General features: G+C 39.4%; 2 protein-coding genes across 3 annotated transcripts; one reads left to right on the plus strand and one right to left on the minus strand.

Moving 5' to 3' along the window:
- Nucleotides 1-1195: 1195 nt before the first annotated feature.
- Nucleotides 1196-4066, minus strand: hmgb1a (high mobility group box 1a). Its single transcript, XM_017717477.2, has 5 exons — nucleotides 3964-4066; nucleotides 2104-2263; nucleotides 1876-2021; nucleotides 1571-1745; nucleotides 1196-1445 (listed from the first exon to the last, which is right to left on the minus strand). Exons 2-5 carry the CDS (start codon nucleotides 2248-2250, stop codon nucleotides 1299-1301), a joined length of 615 nt encoding a protein of 204 aa, XP_017572966.1. The 5' UTR covers nucleotides 2251-2263; nucleotides 3964-4066; the 3' UTR covers nucleotides 1196-1298.
- A 1965-nt stretch (nucleotides 4067-6031) lies between these two features.
- uspl1 (ubiquitin specific peptidase like 1) lies at nucleotides 6032-13949 on the plus strand. 2 transcript variants are annotated; one of them, XM_017717475.2, is made up of 9 exons: nucleotides 6032-6152; nucleotides 6486-6720; nucleotides 7085-7207; nucleotides 7463-8087; nucleotides 8175-8288; nucleotides 10819-10948; nucleotides 11334-11459; nucleotides 11649-11809; nucleotides 12029-13949. In XM_017717475.2, exons 2-9 carry the CDS (start codon nucleotides 6598-6600, stop codon nucleotides 13513-13515), a joined length of 2889 nt encoding a protein of 962 aa, XP_017572964.1. In that variant the 5' UTR covers nucleotides 6032-6152; nucleotides 6486-6597; the 3' UTR covers nucleotides 13516-13949. The 2 variants fall into 2 exon arrangements, with proteins under 2 accessions (XP_017572964.1, XP_017572965.1); XM_017717476.2 differs by having other exon boundaries at nucleotides 8178-8288.
- The last annotated feature ends 5852 nt before the right edge of the window (nucleotides 13950-19801 follow it).

A 19801-nucleotide genomic window follows, 5' to 3' on the forward strand; every position in this document is an offset into this window, starting at 1 on the left:
GGCGTTTGCTCTACTTAAGGTATGTGAAAAGCACCCTTTTTCAGTTTACTAGTCATCACAGAACATTTGTCCGTTTACACTACATAAAGTGCATGGACGAACCATGAACTTTCATTTGAGGAAATAACACCAAGCTTAACAACCTGGTGTTACATTTTTTTGATTTGACCATGAAATACCACTAGATGGCAATACATGCTTTTAATGCCTACAGTTTGAAGACATGAACAGCAGGTGGGCTGGGTTTTTCGGATTAATACAGATTTAGGTCTTGTTTTTTTTCAGCTTTATGAAACAAATCTGGATTTAACCAAAACAACATATACAATATCAGTAACCATAACCATCCTCACTCACTGTGGTACCTGGTAAGATATTTTTTTCCATACAGAAAGAAGCAACAACAAAGAAATACAAACATGTTCAAAATACATACCTGTGTGGGTTGCAGTTCAGATGCATTTAACCACACAGATCTCCACTATCCATAATGTCCCAATACCATTGACTTCAACATGACAATATGTCCACAAAAACAAAACTGAACTTAAATTATCCTTGTTATGGCATGTCTTTTAAACTTCCCACACCCATTTCAATTTGATTTACAAGAAAGAAATATTTTATTAAAAAAAGTTTATTGATGTCAGAAGCATACCAGAATGTCAATGAAACAAATGCATTTTTTTTCTTTTTTTAATCATTGTGGCAATTACAGTGGTATTCAAAGTACAGTAAAATAACTGTATGATACGGCAATTTACTAATGATAGTGATGTGAAAAAATAAACAAAAGAAATACATTAAGATATGAACTACAACCTCACATTAAACTAGGTTGTGTGCTGCACACCTCTAAAACTCCATCAACGCCAAGCCAATTTTTTTTTTCAACCCCCTTAAACTGTACTGGACAAGGACAGTGGCTTAGGAACTACCATTACAAAAGAGGAGTTAAAAAAAAAAAAAAAAAATTATAATAATAATAATAATAATAATAATAATAAGAAGAAGAAGAAGAAGAAGAATAAGAAGAAAAGAGAAGGGAAGAAAGAAAAAAAGAGGAATTAAATCAGAGTTGGGGGAATACAAACAAACACAGATGACACTTTTGTAGTGTTACTATACAAAAAGGGGAAACAAAAACTGTACAGCTTAAAAACCATATGATATACACTGCCTTAATTTTTTTTCCTTTAGTTTTCCTTATTTACCCATTTTATGGCCTCAGATAAGTGTGTACAGGGGGGTTAAATGCTTTATAAACAAGAAGCTAAGCTCTACTTTGTAACCAATTTTTACTCATCATCCTCCTCATCTTCATCATCATCATCATCATCTTCCTCGTCATCATCGTCATCGTCATCATCATCGGCTTTGTCTGGCTTGGTTGGGGCTTTTGCAGCACCCCCCACAACTTTTCCCTTTCGGTATGCTGCAATATCCTTAAAGCAGAGACGAAACTGGGTTAATCTCAAAAAGTGCAGGATCTCCTGAACATATAGCAATCGCCAGAAAAAGCAATAAATTAATCTGTTGCAATACGCCTGTAAGTGATGTCCTCCCATACCTTCTCATATTTCTCCTTCAGCTTGGCTGCTTTCTTCTCATAAGGCTGCTTCTCTTCAGCAGAGGTCTTATTCCACATCTCTCCAAGCTTCTTGGCCACATCTCCAATAGACAGACCCGGGGTCTCCTCCTTCACCTTGGGCCGATATTCCGAACAAAAAATGAAAAAGGCCGACCTAATAGAAAAACGGGGAACATTTTGTTGTTTTGGCATTCTTCAAATACTTTACATCATTAATCAAATGTACTAATGCAATCACGTATGTGGTCTATCTAGGCTAAACTGAAAATAATCAAAATTCTTACGGGGGTCTCTTTGGGGCATTGGGGTCCTTAAACCTCTTCTTCTTCTCGCCTTTGGGAGGAACATAGTTCTTCATCTCCCTCTCATAACGTGCCTTGTCAAGTCTGGCCATCTCCTCAAACTTGCCCTTTTCCTTGGCTGACATGGTCTACACAGAACAGGAAAATTTTTTTTGCAACAAAACAATGAAAGAAAAGAAAAAGTATATTTATAGACTAGCACTTATCTACCTTCCATCGCTCAGAGCACTTTTTAGAGAACTCTGAGAAATTAACCGACGTGTCAGGGTGTTTCTTCTTGTGTTCCTCTCTGCAGGTCTGGACAAAATAGGCATAAGAGGACATTTTTCCTCTTGGTTTTGCTGGGTCCTTCCCCATCTTGAAGATGTCCCTACAACGGAGCAAAACAGAGTATTAAAAATCGCCGCTTATAACTCACCCGTACACGACCCAAGGCACTGACGCTCTCCATTTAGTTCTTCGTACACTGAATGCTTCACATTTGAGCACATCAGATGCCTGAGGTGATCGCAGCATTTCAGGCATTTTTCTTCCAGTAAAATACACAATTTGATGGAAACAGATCAGTTGTTTACCATCACGATTTAGCTTAAAGTTAAATATTAATGCTGCTAAAACGTTAAAAGTTGCAATAAAAAGATAAACTTTAAATAAATATAAAACCGTATAAAAGTCGGAACAGAAGTTGGAAATATGTAATAAGAGTGAAAACAACCGAATTGATCAAAATTACTTATCGTGAAAATCTACGCTTAACATTGTACAAGTGGTGAAAAACGGTTAAAATGCAAAAAAAATCGGATATACTGTCCGTTGAAAAGAGCGATTTCTTCTATGTACTCATACATAGCAATGGCGCACAAGCTGTCTTGTTGAGGGAAAGGGGGTCAACAACGACAGCAATATTTCTCCTTCCATTTTGTGAGAAAGCCTTCTTCATGAAAGAAAGTCCTCCTAAAATGTCTCCACCCGCCTTCCTGTTCGCTTTTTAACTCGACAAATAAATTGCGAAAGTCCGTGTTCTTGGCAATTTTCTCCTACGGAAAACCCTATGCACTCGCCCCGGTGTATAGTAATACACTAGGTCTGTACTAAGTCTATGTACGGGCTGTGTAGAGTTTGCTGTGGGCTCGGAATGGCCGCTTGTCTTCATCCACTAACACTGAGAATATGGCTCCTTCTCTTTGTGTCAATGCTCAGCCATTACACTGCATGCAATAGGGGGCAGAGCGACCGCGGTACCCACCTCACTTTAACTAAGAATTTAACAACATTCTGAAGCACGGAAAAATAAAAAAACGCATTCGTTGCAACGACGAAAGATGGAATTTTGATTTTCTGGCGAAATATATCCCGGTTCAGGGTCAACAAGAATAGAAAACACGGTTTGAAAAAGTTGAAGTGAACTGCGCTTGTCACAGGCTCTGTGGCTTCGCCTTGTTTCCTATGCGAGTACAGTCAGCCATTACAGTAAAGCGCAGATCCTGAGGTAATTTTTTTCATCAATTTCATCGTCATTACAGACAAACCGACTACAGAAAGAAATACACATCCAATTTACAAATCACCTCGTTTTTTCCCTCAGCCCATTTTTTCTTGCTATTTATTTCTCACAACCCAGTGTCTTCACATCAGACATCCCTCGCTATGCACTGCAATGGCTAGCTAGCCAGCTAACGTTGACTTGCTAGCGAGCTAGCTACCAGTAATACCGTCCATAGACCTTGTTTGTACGCAATTCAGTCACCCAGTTTTGCGCCGAACCTTGTGTTTAACGGATACTCTTAGCAAATGGGGAAAAAATGCCCATTAAGAACTTAATTTAATCAGAATGACCAAAATTGTTATTTATTTTTATCACAGGGAAATTTAAAGCCAGCTAAAGATATACTCATTTCAATGAGAGGATAATGCCCTGGCTAATTTCTACGTTTATAATGTTTCATAAAATTTGAAATACGTAAAATGTCGACATTAGAGGGTTTTTTTTTAATGTAAATAGGATTTCTTGTGTTATCCTAGCGATTTTGTACTTACCTACACTTCAAAATTTCTACAGCTGACACTTACCAAAGGCTGGCGCTGATTCTCAATGCACTGCAATGGCTGTGTGGAGGTAATAGCGATACGCAGTCTTCTCACTCTGCTCTCGGCTCTGTAACATTACTCTCAGTAGGGCTCGCAGTCTATTGGCTACCGCCAAGCCGAACGTTCCGCTGATTGGTCAAAAACTTTCCATTGTCCTAATAACAGGCTCCCTCTGATTGGCCATCTTTTGTGAAACGTCACGAGTGTTTTAAATGGCGGGTTAATACAAACTGCGCCGTGTTTCTCTGCTGAACTTGAAGCAGTCTGTTGGTAGATAGTGTGCACTGTGTAAGCTATAGTATTACTGACTTCCATGAGTGCCACACGGAGCACTGAACAACGGGTCTGTGTGGAGCATGGTAGAGAGCGCTGTAGTGTGATCCAAAATACTGAATGAATCCGATCTTATCTAAGCTGATACCCCTCTTAACTCATCCTCTGTACATCCTTAAGTCAATTTTAACATTGTATGCAATCATAGTTCAAATGATCTTATACCACATATTTCAGATGCTCAACATAAAGGCACCAAAGGCGTTTTCAAATGAGGGAATCTCAAATATGCACAACACAAGGTGACAATACATTTTGGGACAGTGTTTCAGGCCCCTCGAGCAGTTAACTGGACAGAGGCACAAAATATAAATGATGTTCCATGAAATTAGACTTTCTTTTTTGAGAAAGATATTAGTTGGTTAGAACCAGTGCTTGTTCACTTTATGTGTTAAACTTATTTCAACCATTTCAATATGCTTACATTTCCTTTAGTCTCTGCTGGCTGGTGTATTTAGATTCAGTAGAAGGTGTAGAGGAGATCTACCTTTTTTGACTGAGGGAATAAATGAACTATGGGCCATTCTGTTAAACTGTGTTATCATTTAGCATGTGCACTGAAGATAATTGCATGTACCTGTATGGGGAATGACAATACTACAGTATATGTGATTGAATGTCAGTAATAATGAATGAATTGCAAAGATAGCTATACAGTATAACATGTGATTGAATGTCAATAAATCTGTGAATTTGTATGTATACAGCATCTGGCTGACTATCTGACAGACTGGTTGTCTATATCTGTATGTGTGTCTGCATATTTCATTGTCTGCCATCAGTCTGTGAATATAGAAGACAGATTAGGATATTTAAAATGATAATCACATTTAAACATTGTTCTTATTGTTTTTTTTGTGTGTCATCATTGATTTTTATTATACAGATGAAATCTACCAACTGTTGTAAATAATTTGATAACAATTTGATTGTTCAAGCTTTGTTGTTTATATGTGCAGCAATAATCAGTAAAAAAAAGCAGTCTGGGTAACTGATCACATTAATTCCATACCACAGCTAAACAAATAAATAAGTAAATATATGGAAGAAAAGAGAGGCCTCTGCATGTTAATGAGAATTTCTTGGGAAAATTATGCAAATGAATATTGTTAGGGACAACAGTGACAGCAGTAGATAAGCAGCAGGGGGAGCCTGAAGGGGAGTAGTAGCCCCCCTATCCCATTGTTTCATTGGATGAGCAGCTGCAGCAGTCTGCAAGCCCTCAATACAGGCACACGCTAACATGGTTTACAGAAGCGTATGGTGTCTTATATGTTGCATACATTTTTTGTTTTTTTTTGGGGGGGGGGGGGGGGGGGGGCATCTGGACCAGACAGTTATAGGCTGTCTCTTCAAACCCAAGCATTATAAAACAATTAATTAAATTACTTTAATTGCTCAAGTTGAGGCTCATTTCCTGTTTTGATAGTTTTCATTCATTTTTTGATGTAAGTGAATTGCTTAATTCATCAAAAGAGGCCTGGCGATCTGATAAAAGAAACGAAAATTAAACCTGTAAAAAACTTTTATTGAATATTGAAATGGTACCACATCTAATCTTTTTTTTTTTTTTTACATTTCTTTTACTTATTTTGTTTGAGTAAAGAAGAAGAAGAAGATCCTCCCTTATTGTTTTGGGTGCCTGCAATACACATAAAATCCACATGGTGGTGCTTGAATCCTCCTTTCGTGCTGTCGCGTTGCAAAACCGGATGTCGAACGTTGATCTTACGTTGGCGAGGGTACACATGGAGGATTGTCCTGCCGGCGTGCTGTAACTATCCGGAGGATCAATGAAGACAAATTTAAACATTATTTCTGGCTCGATCGGTTTCCAGGTACGGAGGTATCGTTTCGCGCTTGTAAGCATAGTTAACCCGCACCAAATAGAAGCCATCTAGCTAGTCCATTTAAAGGCGCAGGCTGAGTCTGGTAGCCAGTTAGCCAGCCAGCTAGTTAGCTAATGTAGCATTTAGTTACTTTCGAAGAAAGGTCGTCTTCGGTAATAAGTTAAATGTTTCAGCAATGTATTTTGCCATGTACATAGGTTAGGTCCCTTGAAGTTTAAATGAACATATGGTGTAGTACTGGGCTCCCCAACCTTTAGAAGTGTTAGCCTTTAGGACTGCTTTGGCTGTCGTTTCATGGCTATCGTTATTATGTCTTTGCAGATAAGTCTTCGTTTCTGAAAGACTAGAAAACGAGCTCCTGCTCTCCCCCGACTTTAACTGCTCTCTCAGCCTCGTTGCAGCGCCTGCGGCTGTGAGCTTACCGGCCAGGCTCATGCACATGCGGAGTACATGGAAGACTGCATCCCCTCACGTTGGATCATACGGTGACACGGCGTCCATGAACGGTGAAAGCAGCGGTACAGGCCCGCTGGCGCTGGCGGGGTGTTTGGGAAAAGTCAGTTGTTACTCGGTTCTCCCTGTCTGTCACATGTGCAAAGCTGAAAATTCATTCCAAAACCTATTCGCAATGGGTCTTTTTTTGGGGGGGAAACCCTCCAGTAGGGTTTCTTGGGGATAAATTGTCCTCAAACAGTAGCAGCAACACAGAGATACTAGTAAAAGGCGAAAGTGTTATAGATGGATATTGTACAGCACTGTTCAACAGAGAGGTGTGGTGGTGCTGACGGTCTGATCCATATTGATACTCGTTCAATCGCCATGTGTGGCGATGATTGTTTTACTGTCATTGTCCATCAAAGTGTTTTAGCTGCTGTTTGAGTTTTAATCCTGTCCTGTTTGCCTTTTTATTTTCCCCAAAGAATGAAAACAGACGAGAGGTCAGTGGAAACTGCCCTTGGTGTTCTGCGAAAGGACAGACCGTTGCTCTTCGCTCATACGCGATCAACTTCAAAGAATCCATTACGCTCTGTAGCAGTCCTCTGGTATGTCACAGCAAATGTTAGCGCTGGCCTCCTTTCCTTTTAGTTAGCTCATTTGTGTGTGTGTGTGTGTGTGTGTGTATATATATATATATACATATATATGTGTGTGTGTGTGTGTGTGTTACTGTTGATACTGTATGCTCCTCGCTAACAGCAAAAAGCCGATTTGTTGTTCTTTGTGCAGGATTCTGTGTCATTCATCTGAGACTAACATTCTGTACATTCTGTACTGTATTTTTCCATCTGTCTGTGCAGTGCCTTTTCCCTCTGGTCAGCAGACCACTGGAGGATATTCGTGCCCACCTTTTCTCAGCAGAAGATATAAAGACCTCTAAGAGGAAATCTCACTTGTCTGATTCTGAAGATCCTAATTCATCCCTGAAACGTCAGAAAAAAGAAGAATGTGATGTGTCTGAGCCCGGTGATTGCAGGGTGTCCACAGAGTTATTTGAAGAGGAGCTGTTTGCTAATGGTCATGAGGAGAAGGCAGAGGTTGGGAGTGATGTCAAGAAGACATGCACTGAGGTCCCAGCTCCCAGCAGTGAGGAGTCAGAATTGTCTGATTCAGTGCAAACTGAGGATTATGTATCCAGCACTCAGGATGAGGCTGGGGAGGTGCCGCTGACGGACGTAACTACACAGGATTTAAAAGAAATGGTACCTTCCCAGTTACACTTATTCTGGCGAAATAAGGACAATCTATGTTGGTTAGATTCATTACTGGTAGCGCTTGTACACTTAAGCGCATTCAGCAGAGCTCCTTGTGAGAATGTTGGTCTGAAAGACCACGTGTGCAGCAAAAATTGTACTGTGGGGAATCTGTGCACAAAGTACAGGAAGACCTGTGCATATCTTAAATCCAAGGAGCAAAAGTACCAAGGTAAGCGGGCATGTATTCAAATTTGTTTTTCTTGTGCTGCATTATATTGCATAGTGGACATGTTCATTTGATTTATTCTTATCCCAGTAGGAAATGTTGTGCGTGTCCCATTAGATGTCCTGAGGAAAGCAGAGCAGGAGCTGGAAGCCCTCCAGCTGTCTGTTTTTCAGCTCCTTCAGCCAAAGTTGCAGTGTGAACTGGGTAAGAGATTTCATGTGGTTAACCTCTTAGTTATATACTGTCTTTGGTCTGCATATCCTGAATTCCACTCATGGGACACAATGGCATGTAAAGATGATTTGATGCATTGATCAGGAAGTGGATAGCTGTTGGAATTCTCATATTTGAATTAGAGATCCATCTATGCCAGTAGTCAGCAACCCTCTTCCTGGAGATCTGTTTTCCTACAGTTTAGTTCCAGCCTGAATCTAACATGTTTTCTCCTTTCCCAAAACTAATGCATCTGATCCAACAAATAAAGAATTTTTCATGAGGTAAAGTAGCTGGAGCAGATTGTGGTTGGGGAAGACAATTGCATCCCAGTTTAAGCAAGTGGCAACCCAGAAATGCTTGGCAAGCACACACAAGTTTGTTGGTAAAGATCAAGTGTGCTCAAAGTCAACAAAAAGGAGTAAGACACTTCATGCTAGTTAGCGTGTCTTACAAAAAAAATTGATGTTTTTTTGTGGTAGTATAAAAAATTATTGCCATTTAACCTAAATTAGCCTTTGTTTACCCCTAGATGTTATACTCTTTTAACAAGCAATAAAATACAATTCTAAGAAGCTGGGATATGTGAAATAAAAGTAAAAACAGAAAGCAGTGATTTAAGTTTTATTTGGCCTGCATTAAAACACTTATCTTATGATCTTTATTGTTTTTGTAAATATATTGCTGCGGTTGGAAAAAAATCCTTATATCTGCATAATGAGAACTTTACAGGAGAAGGAAAAAAAATACTTTTAATGTAAGTCAATAGAACCAGACTACCCCAACCACCCCCATCATTTTTGGGTCATTTCTTTTAGTCCATTCATATATAAAGGATAACAGTTTCAAATTATTTCAAAAACTGAAAAAACAACAACAAAAATGAAGATATGTCAGAAGTCAAAATTTATTTATGTAGTACTTTTTACAACAGGTGTTGTCACAAAGCAGCTTTACTGAAAAATCCATATATAAGCCCCCATGAGCAAGCCAGTGGTAACAAGGAAAAACTCCCTAAGAGCAAGAGGAAGAAACCTTGAGAGGAACTAAGACTCAAAAGGGGAAACCAGTCCTCCGCTGGTCGATACCGGATAGCAAACAGCATTAGTATAAAATATTAGAATACAAAACGGGGGAAAACAGGTGGAGCAATGGATCAGTGGTTAATTAGATTAGTTTCAGTTTATGCAGCAGCAGCTTGACTTGAGGGTCAAGTTCATGAGGGTGAGGTTTGCACAGTGTGGACAGCATGAAGCTCTCAGTGGTGGTCAAAAAGGCTGGCGAACAGTCCATTTGAGCTGAGTTTGTCTAGAGACACTGCCGACATGAATTCTACTGTGCAGAGCACAGTCTGAAGCTCCAAGCCCATACGTACTGATGATTGCATCACTGTGTGTATATAGCAGTGTTCCAGGTCTTAGGTGAAAGTTTTTGGAACCTGTTGAAGCATGTCACAATGAATATACATTTGCAAAAAAACCCAAAGTTGATAAGGTATTACATTTAATGTATCATCTTTGCACTTTTTGTTCATATAGAAGTCAAAGTAGATTAGAAAAATCACTTTGTTTTTTTTTTTTTTTTTTTTTTGTATTTTATCTTCTGTCTTAAATTGAAAGTGAAGGGAAATCTTAATTTTACAGCATACACTGACCTAGACCAAAAGTGCCCAATCTTAACCTGCAGCCACGCCAGCCCTCCGCAGATTTCATTCCAAACAAGAAGTATACCTCACTCCACTTGTGTAATCAGTTCATCTTGGTGTTCAAACAGCTGAGCGTGTGTGGTAGTGCCTGGTTGGATTGAACAGCTGCAAACACACTGGACCATTGTGAACAAAATTGGACACCTTTAGTCTAGAGCAGGGATGTACAATCTTATCCACAAAAGGCTGGTGTGGGTTTTCATTCCAAACAAGAAGAGCACACCTTATTCCACTTGTTTAATCAGTCAGTCTCAGCCTTTAAACAACTGACTCTGTACTCTGCTTTGTTGCAATGAAAACCTGCCACTGCAAGCCGCAATGGCCTTTTGCGGATAGGATTGGACACTTCTTGTCCAGAGCATGGATGCTCTATCTTGCTCTTCAAGAGTTCAGATCCAACCTGGTACTGATATCCAGGCCTTTTTGCCTGAAAAGGAAACAATCCGTGTCCTAAAATCTAGTGGAAGATGAAGGGGTTATTATCTCCATATTAATGGATATGGTTTTTATGAGATGTTAAACAAGCTCACATGATGCTCTGTTTTCCACATAATTTTTATCATAGAGAATGTTACTACAGTACCACTACAAATACAAGTAAATCTTCAGAATCAGCATCTGTCTATGCTGTATGATTTTGATTGTGTTTGCTATTGAACTACAGTGCTATTTGGATATCAGACAGTGATTGATAACTAGTAATTGACATTATTTGGCCCAGGACTAGGCCTAATTTGTCTGGGCCCTTTTTGCTTGATTTGAATTGAGATGTTGCTGGTCGTGTTTTTAGTGTTTGTCTGTTATTCTGTTGTACAGGTCAGAAGGAGACACCTGTCTTTGCCCTCCCCCTTCTCCTCAATACAGATGAGTGGGCTCATAGTCTCTTTCATCATACGGGTCAATGGGAATTTAAGTGTACTTCCTGTCACTATACTCTCAATACCAGGTAGGTCATTGACTATTATTGCTGTGTATAGGAATTTTTTTTGTCTGCTTTGTCATTTACTTCGTGTGCTTGTTTGCAGCAACATGGCACTTTAGCCAGTGATCACCAGTTATGCATACTTCTCAGATTAAGGCTTCAATACAAGACATTAATTAATAATTGTTGACACTTTGACATGCTATTTAAAAAAACAACAACATCTTATTAGCTAGAAATGAGCTCCGATAGATTGCGGTCCATGCATACTAATGCAAAATAGCATACATGTACTTCCATCATGAAGAAATGTTTTGTGGCAAAGATTTTAAACTTTCATAAACTTTCCAAAATTCAACTGAAAGTCGCTTGAATAATAATGTTTACACATGCATGTTTTCTTTTACAGCGTGGAGAAGACTTTAACAACGTTTACACAGCTTACAGCTGATTGGCACCCCCTCAGAGCAGTCCACAGAACACAGTGTAGTAACTGCCATCATAAGAATCAGAAGAGGAAATTGTTTTTCCAGAGGTAAGAGTGTAAGCCCCCAAAAAAAGTAACCAACACTAATGCTAAATATTAACATTTTTGTTTATTTATTTACTTATTCATTGGTTGGTTGTATGTAATGAGCTTTCTGTATTTAAGTGGTCAGACATGTTGGTATTTATTTATTTATTTTTTTTAATCTCTTTTTTGTTTTTTCCCTTCCCTTCCTAGGATATCTCCAGTGCTTGCTCTACACTTTGTGGAGGGTCTGCCAAGGAGAGATATCTCTCGATACTCATTTGATTTCCAAGGCACACACTATGCCATCAAGACTATTATACAGTACAATGAGCAACTGGAGCACTTTGTCACATGGATTCAACAACCTGATGGTGAGTGTTAACCTTGCATTTCAGTTAATGACCCTTTTTATCTAATGAAGCTGATTTGATGAATGATGCATTTTGAAGAACGCCACTTTATCTTATTATATAATGGCACTAAAATAATAATCCAGACACCTTTTAATGGCACATAAGTTTCTTTCTCCTTTTGTTTAATACTGAAGCTTAGATAACTTATGTTGTTTCAATGTTCCATCACTTCTTCAGGATCATGGCTAGAATTTGATGATTTGAAGTACCCCAACTGTATAACCCACAAGCGGTTTAAACTCCCAGCCAGTCAGTTGCACCTTGTCTTCTGGGAGGCAGAGTCCAGAAAAGATTGCCAACTTCCTGAGTCGGTCCCTGAAAAGCACACCCCTATTGTGGAGAACAGCAACGAGAGTGTCTGCTTACAAGAGGTGACCAATTCTGTAACCAATGACACCTGTATCATAGAGGCCTTGACTGTAAATGAAGACAAGCATGAGACTGTCAGTATCTTGGATTCCTCCATAGGCAGTACGACACTGCTTGATACATTTGAAGGACTTTCTCATAGTGATATAGTCACCCTCACTTTGGTTGAGGTGAAAGTAGATGTTGAGGGAAAGCCTCTTCCAAAGCCCCAGGAAACAGTTACACAGCCTGTTGAGCCTAGTGTCACGGAATCTTCTGCACTACAAGTGAACACCTCTCTTTGTCAATCTCCATCCCTTCCGAAACACACAAGTGATGTTGAGTGTGCTTCCTCTAAACCTGTAGCGCCAGAGATCATTCTGCCCTCTGTAGTGAAGACTTCAGCTCCAGCGCCAGAAGAACGTCTTCAATTGAGCAATCGTCTACCTACCCCTCTCCCTTCCAAACCTAGTGTCTCCAACCTGTCATTCTTATTGCACAGGCATTCTTCGCTCCAGTCCACCCCTTCAAGAGTACCCATTACTGCCCCACAACCAAAGCCTGACTTAAGATGTGAGGGTAATGAGGCCCTTCCAGCTAAGCCTGCTGACCTTTTTGGTGGTTTCAGAGCCAAAACATCTCCAAGCCCTGTTGTTTCAGGAGTTTTGAGGCAGCCACTGGTAAAGCTATCTGGTGGTCAACCCACCGTTCTACTTCCACAAAAGCCTTTCAGTCATTCAGTTGGCACAGCTGCTCCTGTTGAGGCATGTGAAATCCTGAAGCCAGTTGGTAAAAAAACCATGGATCTGTCAGCAGCCAGGCCTTCTCTGTCAACCACTGACATCCTGAGACTGAAGCTGATGAAGAAGCTCAAAGCGAAGAAGAAGAAACTGGCAAAGCTAAATCGGCTGCTGGCAAAATCTGAAGGAGAGGTTGCTCCCAGACCAGACAGCACTGATCTCAACTCTCCATACTCGGTCACCTCCAGCACAACGGTCCACAACAGCCCAGGGTATGACAATTTCATTGCTGAGCTTCTGTCTCCTGCTACAACCAGCAGCAACCTATCACCTGATAGCACAGGCCTTCTGGAGATGCTAACCAACAGTCAGGGTGGTGAAACATCAGACAGCAGGCCTCAGGGTAGCCTAGCACAAGCCAAGGAAGACTTTTCAGCATTCGTGCTTCCAGAGCCTCCTGTGAATGACCCTTCCTCCACCAGTGATGACTTTCTTGATGAACTCATCACAGGATCAGGGGGGCAACAAAATGTGATTGAGAATGCTGATTTTAATGCACTGGACATGTTCTTTTGATCGCTGATTTGTCCTCAGGTTTCATGTTCTGGCCCAGTGAGTAACAGGCTGTAAATCTGTGTTTCAAAGTGCCAGTCTAGGATCGGATACCCCTTAACTAGATTGTTTATTAGATATATGAAAGCAGAGAGTGGTCTTTTTTCGATATTCTGTAATTGACATCAGGGCCTTGTACACATTGCTGTATAGCCATTCAACTGAGGCGAGTTTGCATTCGTTAAGTAGTTGGATTTGTAAAGGAAGACTATCCTCAATCATGGCTCCATGTTCTCAGAGCATTTATATTTCATACTTGAAGAGTACTTTAGTGGTTTGGATTGATTTGAGTTGATGTAGAAAATTCTAATTTGCTGTCCAATGCATGCATGAAGTACATGTAAAATTTGTATAGATTTGTACAATTTTGTAAAACAATAAATTAGGGGATTTCTTTAGATTTGTGTCATATTGTCTGAATATGAAATACAAGTTATCTTCACTTTTTTGGGTGTGTTTGTTTGTTTATTTATTTATTTATTGATTGTGAAGTGAATCATGCCCTTTTCATTGAGGTGTGGAGTTTGAAGTGTTCTGCTAGTTTGTAACAATAAAAGGCCCCGTTTTAGTGCAATACAGAATAAAAAGGATCGTATACAACACGTTCTCCATCAATCTGAAGAACCATTTCATGATGCAGAGGACCAATTGAGCATGCAAGTGGTTCATGGTTCTATTTAGAACCATTGCCTTTGCTAAAGAAAACCTTGAAGAGCCGTAATATTTTTAAGGGTGAATTTCCCTAAAAATTCTCAAATGCTCCTGTTATTCTGGCCTCTAGAGTGTGCTCTCTAGCCATGCACAATTTACAATAGGCGTCGTCACACTACACTTTCACAGGCCAAACGAGCGAGTCCCTGAGTCAGCATCAGGAAGAGGCCTAGGAAGTGAGCACGGCTTAAAATGTAATTCATCTTCCTCTGGCCAACCCAGTTACAAATTATGTACTGTAAGGTTCTGTATGTACTGTAAACCTCAGTATGGTTGTTTCAGACATTAAATATACAAGACAAAAGTTAATGCCTTAAGAAGTCTAGGACAAAGCAAATTGTTTAGGAATGTTCAGAGTGTTTGAGATACAAGAAAGAAGATCGCAAGGTGTGTAACTCACATTTTATGGGAGGCTGTTAATCATTGCACCATGGAACAAATGACATGCAGAAGGCTGCAAAGCAATAAAGCAGCCCAATCTAAGCACTGATAAAGATCTGGCTCAATGCAAAAGCAAAAAGCACATGTGGGATAAACATAGTACATATCACGTTGATTGTCACATCACCGGTGCGAAGGAGTGAAAATCTTAGTTGTGTAGCCACTTCATTAGGTATACCTACTTGTTTCTACGTTATTTGTCCATCTTTATCAGCTCCATTTACATATACGTGCACTTTGTAATGCTACTTTTGCAGAGTAGTCCATCTGTTTCTCTGCATACATTATTGGCACCATTTCATCCTGTTCTTGGTGTTGTGTTGGTATGTGTTGCACTGATAAAGGTGGGTCAGAAACAGCAGTACTTCTGCAGTTTTTAAATAACTCAGCGCTGGACTGAGATTAGTCTACCAGCCAATAGCGTCCTGTGACCACTGATGAAGAACTCAAGGGTGACAAATGCAACAGCTGCAGCAACAGTGGACCAACAAGGCAGAAGTGTCTAATAGTATGGACCTTGATAGTACCTTTGCTGTGGGGGTCCTGACCATTAAGAAATAAGGTAACTAATGAAGTGGGCATTACTAGTTATAAAAACTTTTTATAACTTGTACTTTTTATAAAAGTACAAGGGCTGCAGATACACACTTCCTGAAGTGGCTGGTTGGTGTGTATTATCATTGATATTATTATTATTGTTATTATTAGCACTGTTAATGCACAGCTGCTATTCTGCTTATTTGCTGATTAATAATTAAACATATTAAAATAATTAAACATATTAGGGAAAAAGCAAACACAAATATGGCCTGTGCAAAAGTTATGGCCCATTTTAAATTCCCAAAGCATTTGTGTGTTTTCTGTAAATTATACGTTAATAAACCATGTTATTTAACTGCATTGTTTAAAGAAAGTTTTGTTCTATTATTTGTCATGGAAATACAATCTGATCTGCATGTTGTGATAAAAATTCTAAGAAAACAAACTTTATAAAGGATAAAATTGACGAGAATATATAATGTAATGACATGCATCAGGCAGTGATTATAGTATGGTAAATAAGTGTATTTGTTTTGAGCTTCATAACTGTAAGCCACAACCCCTCCAAAACTGTTGGAGTCCTTTGGGGAAAAAGTATCATAGCTGATGGCTTTGAAAGACAGAATATCATGACATTGCTGCCTGTAATGTAGCAAAACAACTACTATGAGTGTTTAGCTTTAATTTGAGGTTTAATGGGAATGTTCCCTGCTAGAGAAACTACTATGCATTTTGTTTTGGATGCTGGTATGCAGGACAACTAGCATCACAATGCTGGATGACCAGCTAAACCAGCATCAGGCCAGCATAAGCAAGCATAAACAAGCATAGACCAGCGTAGACCAGTGAGAAGTAATACTGTACATGCTGATGTGCTGTTTTTATTGCAGAGTTTGCATACATCTGACAAGCAGCAAATAACAGCTGTTTCACTACACTATTCTGAATGAATTACTGTCTACTTTAGAGGCTGAATGAAGACAAAGATGGGAAGAAAATTACAGTGGCCCAAAGAGTCAAACCACTACAGCGTTTAGGAAGCAAACAAAGGATTAGAACAACATTCCAGATAGCAACTATATATCAGACCACTGGCTCAATGAGGTTGGCACTTCGCTGACTGTACGTCACCCAGAACATTGGTCTGCATACCACGTCTAACTAGTTTTTAATTTCCCCCCAAACCAAGATGCCTCTTAGACTCTGGACTAAGCCAAGCTTATCCACTCGTATAACAGAGGGAACCAATTTTAGTAAAAAATGGAAATGGAATCCAGACACAAAACAGATGTCACTGCAAGGTGCAAACAGACCCTTCATGTTGACGTTTTCCTTTTAATATTTTTGTGCTGTGTCTTGGAGTCCCGCTAGGACTGAGCAGGATTGACATGAGAGTGGACTCCAAAGCCCCACCCAGGAGAGGCTGTCAAGCACAAGAACATGGACTGGCTTGCTTTTCTTCATTTGTCTTCCTCTGTTTGCTTGTCATGGGTGTGTGCACTGTTATTGGCAAAAGAGTCAGTTTTTTACTTGCTGGTGGTTGTTTATTGAGCTTGACCGAGTGAGAGCATGTGTGGGCAGAGATGGTGCTGCCCACTGCGTGTGCACACGCAGTGAGTGACACTTCGTCAGACACTCCTCCTTGCTCAGATTGTTAATGATTTGGTTGCAGTGGATCCTTGCAGATGTCATAAGGAGCACTAGGCGGAGCAAGAAGAGCCTGCTTTTCATAGATTGTCTGTCTCGTGTAGTGACAGACATAGTGACAGTTTGACAAATATGCCATTTTTGTTGTTGTTATTGTATATGGGTTACCTACCAGAGCTTTAATGTTTAGTATGTTCCTGTCTTTTGTGTTTTGACTCTCTGGGCGACTGTAAGAAGTATCTTCTCATATGACAGATCCTTCTCACTGGTTTGCTCAGAAGAGTATTTCATCACAGCGAGCTGTACTGGTTAGTGTCCAGAGTGATCAGACTGCTGATCAGTAACTGCCCTGATGGGAGGACAACTTTTCTCTAGTGACCGCTTTATTGATGATGTCTGACTGTCTCACTTTGGAAAACTCCCTGCCACCACTTGGCTACGCCCCTGGTTAGCAGTACTTTTTTAATTGCTGTTAGTTGTTTCTGCTAGTATTCTAAAACATCTCAGACGGTATTAAGAGCCAGAAGAAGGGTTTGTGAAGATATCATCAGTATAGACTCTTGCATACACCCAAGTCTTGCAAGTGTATTCTGTGCACACGTGAATTGTTTGCTGCTGCTCCTTCTAACAGGTTCTATGACGAAGACAAAAGGAGAGAGGTGGGTAGCCCTACCTAAGCTATTGGTAATGGGTTAAAGGCATTGTCAATTTATCCTGTTTGTAATAATGAAGTTATGGGGGATAAATGTAAAAATCTAGAAGCACTTCATTTAATTTGATCAAATTCCAGTCCAGTCCAGACTTAAGCAGTGATCTCATACTCAAGGCTGGACAGGAGTCTTTGCTATATGTTTGCAAGATAGTGTCTGCTATATCTAAATGTGATGTGTTTATTGTGCCATTTTATTTGTCCAGTCTGTAAGGTTCTGCCCATTATGTCCAGCTTTATTATGGCATTACAAATAGGATATGATATTGATATTGATGATATAAGATTGCTCACAGGTATTAGATGACCCTTGTACAGTTGAATCATTTGCTCTCTTTCAGTGCTACAATGTTGTACTCTAATTCAGTTTTTACCATTACTAACACACATTTTCATTACTGAGAACTTCATTTCAGTGCAACTGCACTCTGTGTTTCCCTATTTGAATACAAAATATATTTAGTGACCAAAATGTCTAAAATTCTTTAATGCTTTAATTCACTTCTTACTCATTCTCAATCTTTTGCTAAACTGTAGATTTCTGTAATGCAATTTCAAATCACCATTGTTGGAAGAAAACATTTTCTTTTCTCCAAGATGTTTCAGGCAGTTTCTTTTGGTCCATTCCTTATGTAATTTGAAGATAATGTAAAGGGCAACAGGCATTTAAAAATGATGCCAAAAACTGAAAATGACAAAATGGAAATGCAAGGTTTTGTTCCAAAAGTAGCAAAATGCTTGCATACACTGTTACAAAGCTGTCACACTGAACGCCAGAACCAAACATGAAAATATGCTGCATATGGGTTTGCTCAATACTGTTTCAGACAAAAATCAGAGCCCAGAGTTTTAAAAATCAGACTCCCATTTGAAAGTATGGACTGACCATAATTGATTCCCATTTGAGCTGCCTAGCACATGTTCTGAGCATCTAGAAAAAAGGGGTCACTTATCCAGATTTTTTTTGTCAATGGACTCTCCACTGTGGACCCAGCACATAACAAGAAAGTACTTTTTTGGGTTAGCAAGAGAGGACATTAGGTGTTTCATTTGTTTCCATACAATACAGATATACCATTGTATTTTTGAGTTTTTAAAAAATAATAAATTCATGTGGTAACAAGCAATTTAACTATTTTTTTTTTCAGCTCAAATGAATACTTTCAATGAAACAATGCAACACTTCAAATCAACTTCTACTCTGTTTCACTTTTTACAGCATTGTTTACATCAGCAAAAGAACTGAGGAACACTGAGGAACTCTGAAGTGTATCTCACATCTTTCCACACCACTGTTATTTTTGGGCTTGCTGAAATGTCACATTTAAAAACCTATTTGGAAAACATAGGGGATTACCTTAATAAAGCAGGGAAAATCCATGTAACAACCAGGAAACACACAATGCGCAAAGCAGGTAATGTTGCTGGTGTTTTCCGCACATGCAAATACAGTTATCCGAAATTAGGTAGTTGCCTGTTGTGCAGAACGCTCAGGGTGGTACCTGGAAATGTCTGTCTCATTATCTGAACAAAACCTTGATTTTTTGATGTTTTTTCAAAATGACAGCTTTAATCTGGAGCTTTATATCTTTATACAAGGGCCTGTTTATAATCTGGAGCTTTATATCTTTATACAAGGGCCTGTTTTAGGGGACCAAAATTAAGTCTGTAAACCATACATTTAACCAGAGATCATTTGCAACAGCTTTTTGCCTTCAGTTGTGTCCTCAGTAAGTTCAAATGAATGCTCATTGTGATATAGCTCAAGTGATTTGGTCAGTCAAGATCATTTCACTTTTTTGCCCTGTAAAACTCTTGCTTAAGGGTTGCTAAAGTGGTGAAAAAGTGACACACTGTCCAGTTAGTTTGGTTGCATCAGGGGCCAGTTTCCCAAAAGCATTGTAGTATCTTAACGGATAAAGAAGGCATTTCTCTTTTTCACTATTGAAGTAACTTCTCAGCAAGAGTTTTACAGGGCAAGAAAGTGAAACACCCTCCCTATCGGTTAAGATAACACAGAGGGTGCTATCTTGCCCTGTTAAAGAATCATCAACTGATGACTCCTGATCAAATCGAATGCTTCTGTACACCTAAGAATTTATCCTTCTGCATCAGTGAAAACAGATGAGCTGTACATGCTTACCCTCTTTATATCATTATGATGAAGGTTTAGCTTCATCTCATCTGTACCAGAACTCTGCA

This window comes from Pygocentrus nattereri, chromosome 18 (genome assembly GCF_015220715.1).
Source record: "Pygocentrus nattereri isolate fPygNat1 chromosome 18, fPygNat1.pri, whole genome shotgun sequence".
NCBI classification, from domain to species: domain Eukaryota; kingdom Metazoa; phylum Chordata; class Actinopteri; order Characiformes; family Serrasalmidae; genus Pygocentrus; species Pygocentrus nattereri.